This window comes from Colossoma macropomum, unplaced genomic scaffold (assembly GCF_904425465.1).
Source record: "Colossoma macropomum unplaced genomic scaffold, Colossoma_macropomum, whole genome shotgun sequence".
NCBI classification, from domain to species: domain Eukaryota; kingdom Metazoa; phylum Chordata; class Actinopteri; order Characiformes; family Serrasalmidae; genus Colossoma; species Colossoma macropomum.
This window is the reverse complement of record NW_023494786.1, coordinates 28,094,508-28,110,962: the sequence shown is the minus strand read 5'-3', so window position 1 is coordinate 28,110,962 and position 16,455 is coordinate 28,094,508. Positions and strand designations below refer to the sequence as shown.

The 16,455-nt window shown below is 38.4% G+C and overlaps 3 protein-coding genes across 3 annotated transcripts; all 3 read right to left on the bottom strand.

The window, feature by feature from the left end:
• Positions 1-4,996: 4,996 nt before the first annotated feature.
• LOC118797014 (olfactory receptor 52J3-like) lies at positions 4,997-5,929 on the bottom strand. The gene has a single exon (XM_036556223.1). The coding sequence runs from the start codon at positions 5,927-5,929 to the stop codon at positions 4,997-4,999; it is 933 nt and encodes a 310-aa protein (XP_036412116.1).
• Positions 5,930-11,704: 5,775 nt separating this feature from the next.
• On the bottom strand, positions 11,705-12,682 carry LOC118826635 (putative gustatory receptor clone PTE01). The gene has a single exon (XM_036597664.1). It carries the CDS (start codon positions 12,680-12,682, stop codon positions 11,705-11,707), a length of 978 nt encoding a protein of 325 aa, XP_036453557.1.
• A 2,595-nt stretch (positions 12,683-15,277) lies between these two features.
• LOC118826626 (putative gustatory receptor clone PTE01) lies at positions 15,278-16,228 on the bottom strand. The gene has a single exon (XM_036597652.1). It carries the CDS (start codon positions 16,226-16,228, stop codon positions 15,278-15,280), a length of 951 nt encoding a protein of 316 aa, XP_036453545.1.
• Between the last annotated feature and the right edge of the window lie 227 nt (positions 16,229-16,455).

The window sequence follows — 16,455 nt, the reverse complement described above, 5'->3', positions numbered from 1 at the left end:
GTGAGAGTTCCAAATATGAATGCTGGGAAAACATTGGAGGGAGGCAATTCCAGTGATTCTAAAGTCAAAGATGATGTATAGATGGAAAAATTAAAATCCATTATGTATTTTGTTTTGTTTCTTTTTTCTTGTCAAAATCTCTGATCATATTAAGTCATTAAAAATTAAGAATGACAATTGACAACGTGCAGCAATTTTACCTTGCATGGCTTTTTTATACACCCAGTATTAGAGGGATGTCCTTTCCAAATCCCATCTGATCACCTGTCAGTACCATGGCAATACCACTCTGAGGCTGGTAATTTCCTTATCATAAACATTTTTAGTTAAAGGACAGAAGCTTTAGTTTGTCTAAAGCAATTTCCCTTTTCTATACTCAAGGGAACTTGTGGCTTGTGAGACACCAGCAGTGTACCTTGTTCATGATGTATAGTTACATGTTTTCAAGGCAAATATGTGAGACATGCAGGACGGTGCACAGATGTTTTGTGAGAAAAAGACAGGCATGGTCTCAGGAAAAGAAACGCACCCCATCTTAACGTATTTGTGAGCCAGTGGTGCCTTACAGTAGCAGGATGGGCATTTCAGTCGAAAATGACCTACAATTTTTCTCGACATTATTTATATAACATTTAATACCAGCCCCTGATTAACCGCCCAATTTTATTTACCATTCATTTTATTTACAAAACTCAGCTTTATGAAACATGTTTTCTTCTTTCTCTTCCATTTCCATATTTTTTACTTTTCTTTTTTATGGTACATATATCACTATGGTAGGAAAATAACTCTAAACTTTATTTTTTGTGTTTATTCTAACTAATCATAACATTAGCAGTTACAATTACATTCCCTTACAGTAACCTATGGCTTTTTCTGAGTAGGTGATATTTTAGTATAATGTTACCAAGTTTTACATAAATTGCACCACTCTGGGCCTAATGTACTAAGCCTTTTGTAGAGGTTTCAGATGCAATTTAGATGCATCCTGCCTGTGTGTTATGTACAAAACTTCTTGGCTGTGTATATATATATACACATATATAAAATATATGCAATGCAAACAAAGAAAAAAATAATAATAACAATAATAACAAAACAACAATAATAATAATAATACATACATACATACATATAGTAAAAAAAATCTACACAAATTCCAAAAATGCAGTGCATAAATAGTCCAAAAACATAAAATTTATTAAAGACCGCAGGTTTACGTGTTTATATTCTTTGCAAAATTAAACAAGAAGATAACTCTTTCAGCCTCAGCCATGCTTTCACAGTAGGTCCATATATACTTCTCACTCATACAAGATATTCAGGACCCATCTAATATTATGAAAGTCCTGTCTTTTTGGTACCTTATATGGTTTAGGAATCACACTGTAAAAAATCCAACTCGCTAAGTTGTGCAGAGGACTATCAGTGGGAAGAGAAGGACTGGGTAGTTCTACTGCTTTCCCTGCTTACTGGGGAGGCCCATCAGACCGCTCAGCAGCTCCCACTGCCTTCACCACTGGAGTACATGGAGCTGAAGAAAGCCATCGTCCAGCGAGTTCATGCAGCAGCTTCATGACTCCTGTAGGAGATGGCTCCTGGATGAAGAACGGTACTAGGAGGGACTTCAGTCAGCATCAATCTGGTGGTAATGGAGCAATTCATAGCTTGCCTACTAAAGAAACTGCTGCTTGGATATAGTGCCACCACCCTGAGTCCCTAGAGAAGGCCACCACACTGGCAGAGGCTCACCTGGCAGCATATGTGGGGGGCACATCTCTGTCTTTCTCCCCCTCTATCAGCTCTGTGAAAAAGAGCATTTCCTCCAAAACCTTTTCCCCGTACCCATATTGCACGTACAGGGCCTGCTAACCCCTCCCCTTGTCATCCACTGGCCTGAGTCGGAACCCCGAGTCAACCACCATCGGCTTCTCTCTCTCTCCTTCTCCACCCTGTACCAGCTCTGCAAAAATGGAGCATTTCATCCAAAACTCTTCCCTGTACTGCATGTTTGGGGCCCACTAACCCCTTCCCTTCTCATCCATCGCTCTCTCTCTCCACAGTTGGCGTCAGCCGAGCTCATGAGAGCTGGGACAAAGCCTGAGCAGGCATGCTGGGGATGTGGGGAACCAAGCCATTTCCAGGATCAGTATATCCACAAGAAGGTGGGAGCCCTAATGGCTCATTTTTATTGGCCAGGCATTTACGGTGATGTACCTAAGTGTTGTGACATAAATGTCAACTAGTTAACCCACTGGCCTTCCTTCAGTTGAGGTCCCCTTCAACAGAATTGGTTTAGACCTCATCGGGCCATTGGAGTGCACACGAGGGTACCGCTTTGCATCATTCATAGTGGCCTATGAATACCTGGAAGCAGTGCCTTTTATGCAACATTTCAGCATGCAGTGTTGTGGAGGCACTCTTCTGTGTTATCTCCCAAGTTGGAATCTTGAAAGATATTCGAACTGACCAGGGCACCACTTTTATGTCACGCACTTTATGCAAGCTGTATAAATTTCTGGGTATTAAATCGATTTGTACCAGGGTACCATCCACCAGTGGACTGGCTGCTCAAAAGATTTAACCAGACCCTGAAAAACATGATTTGTAAGTTTGTGCATGAGACAGCGGTCTGAGAGAGGTTATTCACGAGACAGAGGTCTGACAGACGTGATTCATGAGACAGAGGTCTGACAGAGGTGATTCACTACAGATATACCACCTCAACGTCAACCTGGAGGTTCCCAAAACACTCAAACACTCTGGTTCACTATGGTGACTAGCTCTCACTGTCCCTGAAAACGGAGGTTGCAAGTTTGCAGACAGAATTTTCCGACGTGTTTTCACCACTGCCAGGCTGAACCAACTTCATAGAGCATCACATTGAGACACCTCCAGGGATAGTTAAATCCTAAAAAGTGTCTAAATTTGATGCTTACCCCATGCCATGCCCCATGCCATAACTCCAATGTTTACCCCATGCCATGCACCATGCCATGACTCCAGTTTCCTACAAAAAAGCAGCGTTCTCCACATTGTTTGAATTACACTAATTTGTCACACTTCCATTCAGGGTGTTTGGGGCTTCGACCATGTTTCAGCCGCTCATAGATAGAACCCTACTGCCCCATGCTATGTATCCTGCTGCTTATTTGCATGATATCATTATTTGTAGTAATGACTGGCAGCAGTGTGTACAGCGTCTGAAGGCAGTTTTAAAGTCCTCGAGACAGGTGGGGCTCACAGCGAACTCAAAGAAGTGTGCTATTGGTATCTGGGCTTCCACTTGGGTTATGGACAGGCGTGTCCCCAAATTGATTAGACTTGCGCGATTGCAAACTGTCTAAGACCCAGGACCAAAAAGGAGGTGAGATGGTTCCTTTGGCTGGCAGGCTATTAACCCAGGTTTGTTTCTACTTATTTGGATGTCACCAGCCTGCTAACCCATCTCACTAAAAAAGGGGGCACTATATCTGGTCCAGTGGATGGAGCAGTGTCTGCAGGCTTTTACTCAAGTTACAGCAGTTCTTTGTGGGGGTCCGCTATTGCACTTGCCTGACTTTGCTCTTTATTTTATCTTGCAGATGGGGGTGTCGGACAAAGGGCTAGGGGCTGTTTTGTCCTAGGTGTTAGATGGGGAGGCGGTTCTCAACGTCCACTATTACCTGTTAGGACGCCCTTTCACTCTCTCTTTGGATCACGCCCCACTCCAGTGGCTCCACCACATGAAAGATGCCAATTTCTGGATCACTTGCTGGTATCTGGCCTTGCAGTCCTTTAAGTTAGTGCAGTCCTTGCTAGTGGCGTATGTGAGGAATCTCTCAGATGTCCATCACTTCACACACATTGATTTGCAACAGTTTAGCTTTTCATGGCATTTTTGTGTGCCCAATTTTAGAGGGAGATGTGATAAAGAAACTTTAATTGTTGTCTAGCACAATAGCATCTCCCTCCAACATGATTATATTCTAAAAATTAGGCCTGATAGGTTTGAGGGGGTTAACCATAAACCTTAAAAAAAAAAAAAAACTCTGATAATAGTGTGACTCATTGACTTCATCTTTATAGTAATGCTATAAACTAATGTTTGCACAATCAGTGCAAATATGCAGCAATACAAAAGAAGACATAGCAATTCTACCACACGTCAGAAATAAAATCTAATTATTTTTTAATAAATTATGAGTGCATTCAGTTCTTGAAATGAATAAATACAAAGGCCGTTACTAAACGATTTGTGTATTTTTTCAGTTCTCACTGTGATTTCAGTGTTTCTTTACCTAATCCCCGGTTTGCACTTTCACTATGCATAAAAGCACAAACAGGTTCAGTACAGCAAGTTTAGCTTTGTTTGTGTCATGCGATATCTGAGGACATCTGGGAGTTTGAATTCTTGTTCATAGCCAAAACTTGTTTTGTGCCTTACACTAACTCTTTGCCTTGTCATCTAGAGTGAGCGCCCACATGACAAAAGGCCAAGAAATTCTGTGTCAAACTGACGTTAAGTTTGTGATGCTTTCCATTTTACAAGTCTGTTAATATTAAACAAGTACACCCAGGCTTAGATGTTGCATTGTTTATTGTTCTCTGTACTGGCAAAACATCTTTGCATCTGCCTTGTTTGCCACATTGTCTGTTGTTCTCAGTGGAGATAATATTGTAAACACATGTTAAAGGATTGAGAGTCAATCGGCCATAACTTCCTAATTACTCAACTGAATTTCACCATATCTAGTTTGCAACAATTGATAGTAAAGTAACATTTAATTTTTTATGTATGTATGTATGTCTATCTGATACTTACAGGCAGTGATTGGATCTGTCCTGAGTAAATATGTGTGCTACAGAAAATTACCCTAAAGTTCTAAGCAGATTCACTTATTTCTGCAATTTGCTTGCACGTGGTAATGGTGATTATTGAACTCTGAAATCAGATAATGAGGAGCCTATAGGGACAATAAAGTAATGCAGATAGCATTATAGTCTTGTGTGAATGTTATTTTTTTTTCTTACGGAACAAGAAAATAAAATTCTGACGAATTTCTTTTGTGTTCAGTCCATATATTAGAGGATTAAGTACTGGAGGAAAGATGATGGCAGAAGCACCTAAGGCCCTTCGTAAGCTTGGGGATGCTGTCTCAATTCTATGAGCTATAAAGGCAAAGACTGAGGTGAACTGAAAGCATATGAAAACAATTAGGTGTGTACCACAGGTCTGAATTGCTTTACTTTTGGCGTAAGACTGTCTTTTAACAACAACAGTGATTAAGATTTGCATGTAAGAGAACACCACTATCAGCAGAGACAGACCAACAAAAAAAGCTATTATAAACAGTCCATAGTAGTTATTTAACTTTGTATCTCCACATACCAGCTTCATCAAAGATGGATTATTGCAGAAAATGTCCACTATTTTTGTGCTGCAAATCTCTGTGCGGTAGTTCAGTGCAAGTAGTAAACCAATCATAGTAAAATCCAAGGTCCATATTATAATAACTATTTTCAGCAAGTTATTTGGAGACATCAAGGTGTTATATTTCAACGGACAACAAATGGCAACGTATCTGTCATAAGCCATAGCACTGAGAGTGAGAAGTGTTCCAGCTCCATACAAATGAATCAGTAAGGCTTGCACAAAACAAGCAGAGTAAGTGATGGATCTACTCTGTGACAGAATACTAGACACCAGCTGAGGGAAAAGGGCTGAGGCACCCATCATATCATTGAGTGGCAAGTTAAACAACAGAATATACATAGGCTTATGGAGTTTCTGATTTAAAGCAATTGTTAGCAATACAGTCATATTGAAAACCAAAATGGCACAATAGGTGAGAGTTCCAAATATGAATGCTGGGAAAACATTGGAGGGAGGCAATTCCAGTGATTCTAAAGTCAAAGATGATGTATAGATGGAAAAATTAAAATCCATTATGTATTTTGTTTTGTTTCTTTTTTCTTGTCAAAATCTCTGATCATATTAAGTCATTAAAAATTAAGAATGACAATTGACAACGTGCAGCAATTTTACCTTGCATGGCTTTTTTATACACCCAGTATTAGAGGGATGTCCTTTCCAAATCCCATCTGATCACCTGTCAGTACCATGGCAATACCACTCTGAGGCTGGTAATTTCCTTATCATAAACATTTTTAGTTAAAGGACAGAAGCTTTAGTTTGTCTAAAGCAATTTCCCTTTTCTATACTCAAGGGAACTTGTGGCTTGTGAGACACCAGCAGTGTACCTTGTTCATGATGTATAGTTACATGTTTTCAAGGCAAATATGTGAGACATGCAGGACGGTGCACAGATGTTTTGTGAGAAAAAGACAGGCATGGTCTCAGGAAAAGAAATGCACCCCATCTTAACGTATTTGTGAGCCAGTGGTGCCTTACAGTAGCAGGATGGGCATTTCAGTCGAAAATGACCTACAATTTTTCTCGACATTATTTATATAACATTTAATACCAGCCCCTGATTAACCGCCCAATTTTATTTACCATTCATTTTATTTACAAAACTCAGCTTTATGAAACATGTTTTCTTCTTTCTCTTCCATTTCCATATTTTTTACTTTTCTTTTTTATGGTACATATATCACTATGGTAGGAAAATAACTCGCTTACATTCGCTTACAGTAACCTATGGCTTTTTCTGAGAAGGTGATATTTTAGTATAATAGGGCCACATAAAACGTGGGAGGATTGAGTAAAAAGTTGCTCAAACTACCACTGTGGCTAGTTCTCAATTCCCTGTAAGTCCCTGTAATGTTGCCTTTTCTGTTGTTTTAAAGAGGTGAATACACTGTTTCTACTGTGTTTGAAAGGGCTGAGTGAGTGAATGAGAGTAAATGAATGAGAGAGTCACGCTACTGCAGTGATTTCTAGGAACATGAAACATGCCCAAAAATGTGACTGGGGCAGTTTTTCTTTTGAATTCTGTGAAGTGGCTTTTACAGACATTATTTACAGTATTTTCTATGTATATAATGCATAAAATTTATTAAAGACCTCAGGTTTACGTGTTTTAAAGTGTATTATATTCTTTGCAAAATTAAACAAGAAGATAACTCTTTCAGCCTCAGCAATGCTTTCACAGTAGGTTCATATATACTTCTCAGTTGTGTGCTAATAAGATTTTTAGCTTGTATCTAACAGTTTGCTTTCATGTTTACTTAGTGATATGTTCTTTGGGTAAATGCCCAAGACAAAAGGTGTGGATAGGCAGGTGTTTCATTGAAATAATTCTGGTTACTTGCCTCCAAAAGTTCTGCATTCTCATATAACCCCATAAACGATGAAATAAAGTCATTTCATACAACTTTTCATTTTATGATTTACATTAACCAATTGTATTGAATCAGTCTGGAATGCATATTTATAGGTAGATCATGAGCATATGATCATTGTAAAGATTTTAATTTATAATGATATTAATATAAGCTTAAAGGCAGCATTGATTTTACCTGTAGCAAAGAATGAACTACCAAATATAGGAGAATATTATGTTGCATGTAAATCATGCCAAACAGCTATAGTATTTTTAATGAATTAAATTAACCTTTTAAGGTAATCTCTCTCTCTCTCTCTCTTTCTCTCTCTCTCTCTCTCTCTCTCTCTCTCTCTCTATATATATATATATATATATATATATATATATATATATATATATATATATACATACATATGTATATATATATATATAGATTCTTAAACAAGAAGATAACATTTTATATGTTAAGATAAAATGTTATCTTGCTGTTTAATAGCAAACCCAGTGGGAGAATTGCTTATAATTTGATATATGTATATCAATATATATCAATATATCAAATTAGAAGCAATTTTCCCACTGTGTTTCCTTCAATCTAAGGAAACACCAAGGTATATGAGGTGGAGATAAAGTCTAAAAAAAAGATCTTGGTTGCACTGCCAGATACTATCGCAACAGATTGGCAGTTGCAACCTCCCTCTTTCATAGGACAGAATGAGTAATGATAACTGTCTCTATACCCCCTGTTATTCCAGATTAAGCTGAACAGCTTCTTCATTCATGAGAAAAATAAATGAGGAGAACACTGTTAGAAATAAAGGTGTTGTGCAGGTACATGTTTTGTTCATCAAGGTACAAACAATGTAAATGTTCCCTCAAAGGTACAACAGTAGTTTAAGGGTTCAATTGTGCATCTTAAATAAGTTTACCCAGGCGAAAAGTATGTATTTGTACCTTTTCATAGCCTAATATTGTATGTACCCTTGAGGGTACCAGCCCAGTGACAAGAGGGACACTGCCCTGGTGACAGTTTCATACCTTTTTTTCTGAGAGTGTAGCAAGTAGGATCAAGTGAAATAGGTAAAAAAATAAATTAAGAGAATATTCATTTTAATGATATTTATCCTCCTAATTAAAGATACTGGAAGACAAGGCCAACTTTATTATCCTAAGTCACTTTGGTTATTATAGGGTTAGTTTGCAGCTGTGAGGTTTTTAAGATGAACAGTAAAATTAATACCAAGGTACTTAAATCTTTCCACAGTATTGGTGAAGGGATCTTGTATTGGTGTTTTTTTAATCTTTCTTGTTTATGAAAAAATGGAGGATTTAGCCATATTGATTTTATTTCTAGAGAATTTACCAGATGTGTTCATCGATTGTATCAGGGAAGGAATAGTATTTTGAAGATTAAATAAGAACAGTAGTGTGTCTTCAGTAAATAAAGCAATATGGTGTTCCTTACTATACAATCAAATACCTTTTATATCAAAACAGGTTCTAATTGAAAGGTTCTATTGCTAAAATAAATACAAGGGACCAAAGCGGTGCCCTGAACGAGTACTACAAAATAGTTAATAAGATGGACAGTTAAGGCTGTTACTGATAACTTCGGCTGTTGGCCTTGCATACAGAATTTTAACCTTCTGACAAAACTTTGTGCTGCACTTGAACTGAGAGAGCACATCCAACAGACATGGCCATTTGACTCTGTCAAATTCTTAGCACCAAGTGACTGAATACAAGAGAGTCTTTATTTCCTTCTCACTCATACAAGATATTCAGGACCCATCTAATATTAGTCCTGCCTTTTTGGTACCTTATATGGTTTAGGAATCACACTGTAAAAAATCCAACTCGCTAAGTTGTGCAGAGGACTATCAGTGGGAAGAGAAGGACTGGGTAGTTCTACTGCTTTCCCTGCTTACTGGGGAGGCCCATCAGACCGCTCAGCAGCTCCCACTGCCTTCACCACTGGAGTACATGGAGCTGAAGAAAGCCACCGTCCAGCGAGTTCATGCAGCAGCTTCATGACTCCTGTAGGAGATGGCTCCTGGATGAAGAATGGTACTAGGAGGGACTTCAGTCACCATCAATCTGGTGGTAATGGAACAATTCATAGCACGCCTACTAAAGAAACTGCTGCTTGGATACAGTGCCACCACCCTGAGTCCCTAGAGAAGGCCACCACACTGGCAGAGGCTCACCTGGAGGCATATGTGGGGGGCACATCTCTGTCTTTCTCCCCCTCTATCAGCTCTGTGAAAAAAAGAGCATTTCCTCCAAAACCTTTTCCTCGTACCCATATTGCACGTACAGGGCCTGCTAACCCCTCCCCTTCTCATCCACTGGCCCGAGTCCCTAGAAAAGGCCACCACACTGGCAGAGGCTCACCTGGAGGCATATGCAGGGGTGGGAACCCTGAGTCAACCACCTTTGGCTTCTCTATCTCTCTTTCTCCCCCCGTACCAGCACTGCAAAAAAGCATTTCACCTAAAACTCTTCCCTGTACCTGTACTACATGTTTGGGGCCCACTAACCCCTTCCCTTAGTATCCATTGCTCTCTCTCTCCACATGTGGCATCAGCTGAGCCCAAAAGAGCTGGGGTAAAGCCTGAGCGGGCATGTTGGGGATGTGGGGAACCAAGCAGTGTCAATGTATACAAGGGTACCATCCACCGATGGACTGGCTGCTCGAAAGATTAACCAAGACCCTGAAAAACATGATTTGTTTGTGCATGAGACGGAGGTCTGACAGAGGTGATTCACTACAGATATACCACCTCAACCTCCTTAAACCGTGGAGAGAGGTGGTCCTTGTTGCTCTAGCAACGGCTGTCCTAGAGAGAGCTGAGGACTGGAGGTTCCCAAAACACTCAAACGCTCTGGTTCACTATGGTGACTAGCTCTCGCTGTCCCTGAAAACAGAGGTTGCAAGATTGCAAACAGAATTTTCCGATGTGTTTTCACCACTGCCAGGCTGAACCAACTTCATAGAGCATCACATTGAGACACCTCCAGGGATAGTTAAATCCTAAAAAGTCTAAATCCACACTGTATGAATTACACTAATTTGTCATACTTCCATTCAGGTTGCTTGGGGCTTCGACCATGTTTCAGCAGCTCATAGATAGAACCCTACTGCCCCATGCTATGTATCCTGGTGCTTATTTGCATGATATCATTATTAACCCAGTTTCTACTTATTTGGATGTCACCAGCCTGCTAACCCATCTCACTAAAAAAGGGGGCACTATATCCGGTCCAGTGGATGGAGCAGTGTCTGCAGGCTTTTACTCAAGTTAAAGCAGTTCTTTGTGGGGGTCCGCTATTGCGCTTGCCTGACTTTGCTCTTTATTTTATCTTGCAGATGGGGGTGTCGGACAAAGGGGTAGGGGGTGATTTGTCCTAGGTGGTGGATGGGGAGGTGGTTCTCAACGTCCACTATTACCTGTTAGGACGCCCTTTCACTCTCTCTTTGGATCACGCCCCACTCCAGTGGCTCCACCACATGAAAGATTCCCATTTTTGGATCACCTGCTGGTATCTGGCCTTGCAGTCCTTTATTGATTGTAAAGTATTGTACTGCACTTATGTATTGTATTGTATTGCACTGCTCTGTGTTTAACTCTTCCTTTTTCTCTAGGTGTCTATAATGACTTTCTGTTTCTAGCAGTATCTGAGCTCAGGACTGGCTTTCTCTCTAACCTATTGGTAACTAGCGAAGATACTTTCTCTGGATAGACAAAGCACTTTTTGTAAGTCACTCTGGATAACAGCGTCTGCTAAATGCTGTAAATGTAAATGAGAGTCAATCGGCCAGAACTTCCTAATTACTCAACTGAATTTCACCAAATCTATTTTGCAACAATCGACAGTAAAGTAACATTTTAGATGTGATTTATATGTATGTATGTATGTCTATCTGAAGCTTACAGGCAGTGATTGGATTGCTCCTCAGTAAATATAAGTGTGTTACAGAAAATGACCCTAAAGTTCTAAGCAGATTCATTTATTTCTGGAATTTGCTTGCACGTGGTAATGGTGATTATTGAACTCTGAAATCAGATAATGTGGAGCCTATAGGGACAATAAAGTAATGCAGATAGCATTATAGTCTTGTGTGAATGTTTATTTATTTTTTTCTTTAGAAAAGAAAAAAAGAGAGAAAAAAAAACAATAATTTGAATTGATTGATTTTGTATGTTGCAAAATCCAGTGTGACAACTTACCCTACAGAGTGTGACAACTTAGTATCTTCCCATACTAAAAAGAATCTATCTTTACAAAAAAACAGTAATGAATATAAGAACATTGAAAAACATGGTATTTAATATTTTCATTGATCCCAATATCATAAATTGTCACTCCTGGAAAAAGACAACAAAGAACAAAAGAGTACCTGTAAATTACCTATAGCCAAAATCAATTTCTTACTTCAGTTGTCTTTTCACTCCACTGAGTTTGTTTTTCTGTTTTTTTGGGGAAACCTTACGGATAAAGAAAATAAGATTCTGTTGAATTTCTTTTGTTTTTAGTCCATATATTAGAGGATTAATTATAGGAGGAAATATCATCACAGAAGCTCCTAAGGCCCTTCGTAGGTTTTGGGGGGCTGACTCAAATCTGTGAGAAATCAAAGCAGAGAATGTGGTGAATTCAAAACAAAGGAAAACGATTAGGTGTGTGCCACAGGTCTGAATTGCTTTGCTCTTGGCATCAGACTGTCTTTTAACCACAACAGTGATTAAGATTTGCATGTACGTTAATACCACTATCAGAAGAGACAGACCTTGGAACAAGGCTATTATAAACAGTCCATAATAGTTATTTAACTTCGTATCTCCACATACCAGCTTCATCAAAGATAGATTATTGCAGAAAATGTCCACTATTTTTGTGCTACAAATCTCTTTGCGGTAGTTCAGTGCAAGTAGTAAACCAATCAAAGTGAAATCTAAGGTCCACATTATTATTATTATTTTCAGCAAGTTATTTGGAGACATCAAGGTGTTATATTTCAATGGACAACAAATGGCAACGTATCTGTCATAAGCCATAGCAGTGAGAGTGAGAAATGCTCCAGCTCCATACAGATGTGTCAGTAAAGCTTGCACAAAACAAGCAGAGTAAGTGATGGATCTATTCTGTGATAGTAAACTAGATACCAGCTGAGGGAAAAAGGCTGAGGCACCCATCATATCATTGAGTGGCAAGTTAAACAGCAGAACATACATAGGCTTATGGAGTTTCCTGTTCAGAGCAATTGTTAGCAACACAGACATATTTAAAACCAAAATGGCACAATATGTGAGAGTTCCAAATATGAATGCTGGGAAAATATTAGATGGTAGTATTTCCAGTGATTCCATTATCAAAGATGTTGTATATATGGAAAAGTTAAAATCCATTATGTTTTTGTTTTGTTAGATAAAATGGTGGGGAAGAAAAGAATAATATATTCAGAAAAATGCTGACTCCCATACAGTTACATAGCTTCGTTGATCTCTTAAGTAGTAAAAAGATTGCTTACCCAGAAAAGACCCACATGCCAAAATCACATCAAAATGATTAGCTAAAATGAAGAGTCTGTGAAATCATGAAGTTTAACAGTGTATTTGAGGAAAGTCTAACATGTCCATCTGTTCAGCTGTGTAAGTATGCAGGAACTAAGCCTTGCATGGTATTTTTATACACTTTTGTTTTGTTTTGTTAGATAAAATAGTAGGGAAGAAAAGAATAAATTATCCAGAAAAGACTGACTCCAATACAGTTTCACAGTTTCGTTGATCTCTTAAATAGTACAAAGACCCACATGCCAAAATCTCAATAAAATCATTAGCTAAAATGAAGAATCTGTGAGATCACAAAGTTTAACAGTGTATTTGAGGAAAGTCTCACATGTCCCTCTGTTCAGCTGTGTAAGTATGCAGGAATTAAACCTTGCATGGTGTTTTTATACACTTATTGTTACACGCAAGTCCTTTCCAAATCCCAGCTGATCACGTTTCAGTTCCATTGCTCTGGGGAGGAGAACATCTAAGGCTGTTAAATTCCATGCCATCAATTTTGTTGTTTGAAGACAGAATCAAAAAAAGAAGCTTCTCTAAAGCAGTTTCCCTTTTTTATATGCTCAATGGACCTTGTGAGTTGTGAGACTCTAGCAGTTCACCTTGGTCAAGAACACTCATATATATATATATATTGTGGGGTCCAGTATCGCACTTGCCTGACTTGCAGATGGGGGTGTCAGACAAAGGGGTAGGGGTTGTTTTGTCCTAGGTGGTGGATGGGGAGGCGGTTCTCACCGTCCACTATTACCTGTTAGGACGCCCTTTCACTCTCTCTTTGGATCACGCCCCACTCCAGTGGCTCCACCACATGAAAGATGCCAATTTCTGGATCACCTGCTGGTATCTGGCCTTGCGGTCCTTTAAGTTAGTGCAGTCCTTGCTAGTGGTGTATGTGAGGAATCTCTCAGATGTCCATCACTTCACACACGTCGATTTGCAACAGTTTAGCTTTTAATGACATTTTTGTGTGCCCAATTTTAGAGGGAGATGTGATAAAGTAATTTTATTTGTTGTCTAGCACAATAGCATCTCCCTCCAACATGATTATATTCTAAAAATTAAGGCCTGATAGGTTTGAGGAGGTTAGCCATAAACCTTACTCTGATAATAGTGTGACTCATTGACTTCATCTTTATAGTAATGCTATAAACTAATGTTTGCATAATCAGTGCAAATATGCAGCAATACAAGAGAAGACATAGCAATCCTACCACACGTCAGAAATAAAATCTAATTATTTTTTAATAAATTATGAGTGCATTCAGTTCTTGAAATGAATAAATGCAAAGGCCGTTACTAAACGATTTGTGTATTTTTTCAGTTCTCACTGTGATTTCAGTGTTTCTTTACCTAATCCCCGGTTTGCACTTTCACTATGCATAAAAGCACAAACAGGTTCAGTACAGCAAGTTTAGCTTTGTTTGTGTCATGCGATATCTGAGGACATCTGGGAGTTTGAATTCTTGTTCATAGCCAAAACTTGTTTTGTGCCTTACACTAACTCTTTGCCTTGTCATCTAGAGTGAGCGCCCACATGACAAAAGGACAAGAAATTCTGTGTCAAACTGACGTTAAGTTTGTGATGCTTTCCATTTTACAAGTCTGTTAATATTAAACAAGTACACCCAGGCTTAGATGTTGCATTGTTTATTGATCTCTGTACTGGCAAAACATCTTTGCATCTGCCTTGTTTGCCACATTTCTGTTGTTCTCAGTGGAGATAATATTGTAAACACATGTTAAAGGATTGAGAGTCAATCGGCCATAACTTCCAAATTACTCAACTGAATTTCACCATATCTATTTTGCAACAATTGATAGTAAAGTAACATTTAGATTTTTATGTATGTATGTATGTCTATCTGATACTTACAGGCAGTGATTGGATCTCTCCTGAGTAAATATAAGTGTGCTACAGAAAATTACCCTAAAGTTCTAAGCAGATTCATTTATTTCTGGAATTTGCTTGTACATGTTGAATGGAGTGCGAAAAATAAAACATAAGAAAAGAAAAAACAAAACAGCCATCAAATTGTGACTCGTGTTGAGTGTCTGACTTGCAAACAGTGGGCTGATAAAGAGTGTACCTTAAGCCAGGCAATTTGTGTGCCAGAACTGTGATTCTGATTAGTGAACTCACTAATGCAGATAGCGTTAAAGTCTTGTGTGAATGTTTATTTATTTTTCATCTTAAGAAAAGAAAAAAAAAAAGTAAAAAAAAACAGTGACTTAGTATGTTCCCATACTAAAATGACTCAAGCATTACAAAGCATTAATGAACAAAAGAACATTGCAAAACAGGTTATCTAATAATTTCATTAGTCCCAATATCATAAAATGTCACCCTCGGACAGCAAAGAACAAAAGAGTACCTATAAATTACCTACAGCCAAAATGAGTTTCTTACTTCAGTTGTCTTTTCACACCATTGAGTTAGATTTTTTGTTTTGTTGGGGAAACCTTCTTACGGATAAAGAAAATAAGATTTTGTTGAATTTCTTTTGTTTTCAGTCCATATATTAGAGGATTAATTATAGGAGGAAATATCATCACAGAAGCTCCTAAGGCCCTTCGTAGGTTTTGGGGTGCTGACTCAAATCTGTGAGCTATCATGGCAAAGAGTGTGGTGAATTCAAAACAAAGGAAAACAATTAAATGTGTACCACAGGTCTGAATTGCCTTGCTTTTGGCATCAGACTCTCTTTTAACCACAACAGTGATTAAGATTTGCATGTACGTTAATACCACTATCAGCAGAGGCAGACCTTGGATAAAAGCTATTATAAACAGTCCATAGTAGTTATTTAACTTCGTATCTCCACATACCAGCTTCATCAAAGACGGATTATTGCAGAAAATGTCCACTATTTTTGTGCTACAAATCTCTTTGCGGTAGTTCAGTGCAAGTAGTAAACCAATCAAAGTGAAATCTAAGGTCCACATTATTATTATTATTTTCAGCAAGTTATTTGGAGACATCAAGGTGTTATATTTCAATGGACAACAAATGGCAATGTATCTGTCATAAGCCATAGCAGTGAGAGTGAGAAATGCTCCAGCTGCATACAGATGTGTCAGTAAAGCTTGCACAAAACAAGCAGAGTAAGTGATGGATCTATTCTGTGACAGTAAACTAGATACCAGCTGAGGAAAAAAGGCTGAGGCACCCATCATATCATTGAGTGGCAAGTTAAACAACAGAATATACATAGGCTTATGGAGTTTCCTGTTCAGAGCAATAGTTAGTAACACAGTCATATTTAAAAACAAAATGGTGCAGTAAGTGAGAGTTCCAAATACGAATGCTGGAAAAATATTAGATGGTAGAATTTCCAGTGATTCCATCATCAAAGATGTTTTATATATGGAAAAGTTAAAATCCATTATGTGTTTTGTTTTATTTTATAAAATGGTAGAGAAGAAGAGAATACATTATTCAGAAAAAAGGCTCCCATACAGTTTCACAGTTTGGCTGATCCTTTAAGTAGTTAAAAAGATTGCTTACCCAGAAAAAAACCCACATGCCAAAATCTCAACAAAATATTTAGCTAAAATGAAGAATCTGTGAGATCACAAGTTTAACAGTGTATTTAAGGAATCTCTCACATCCA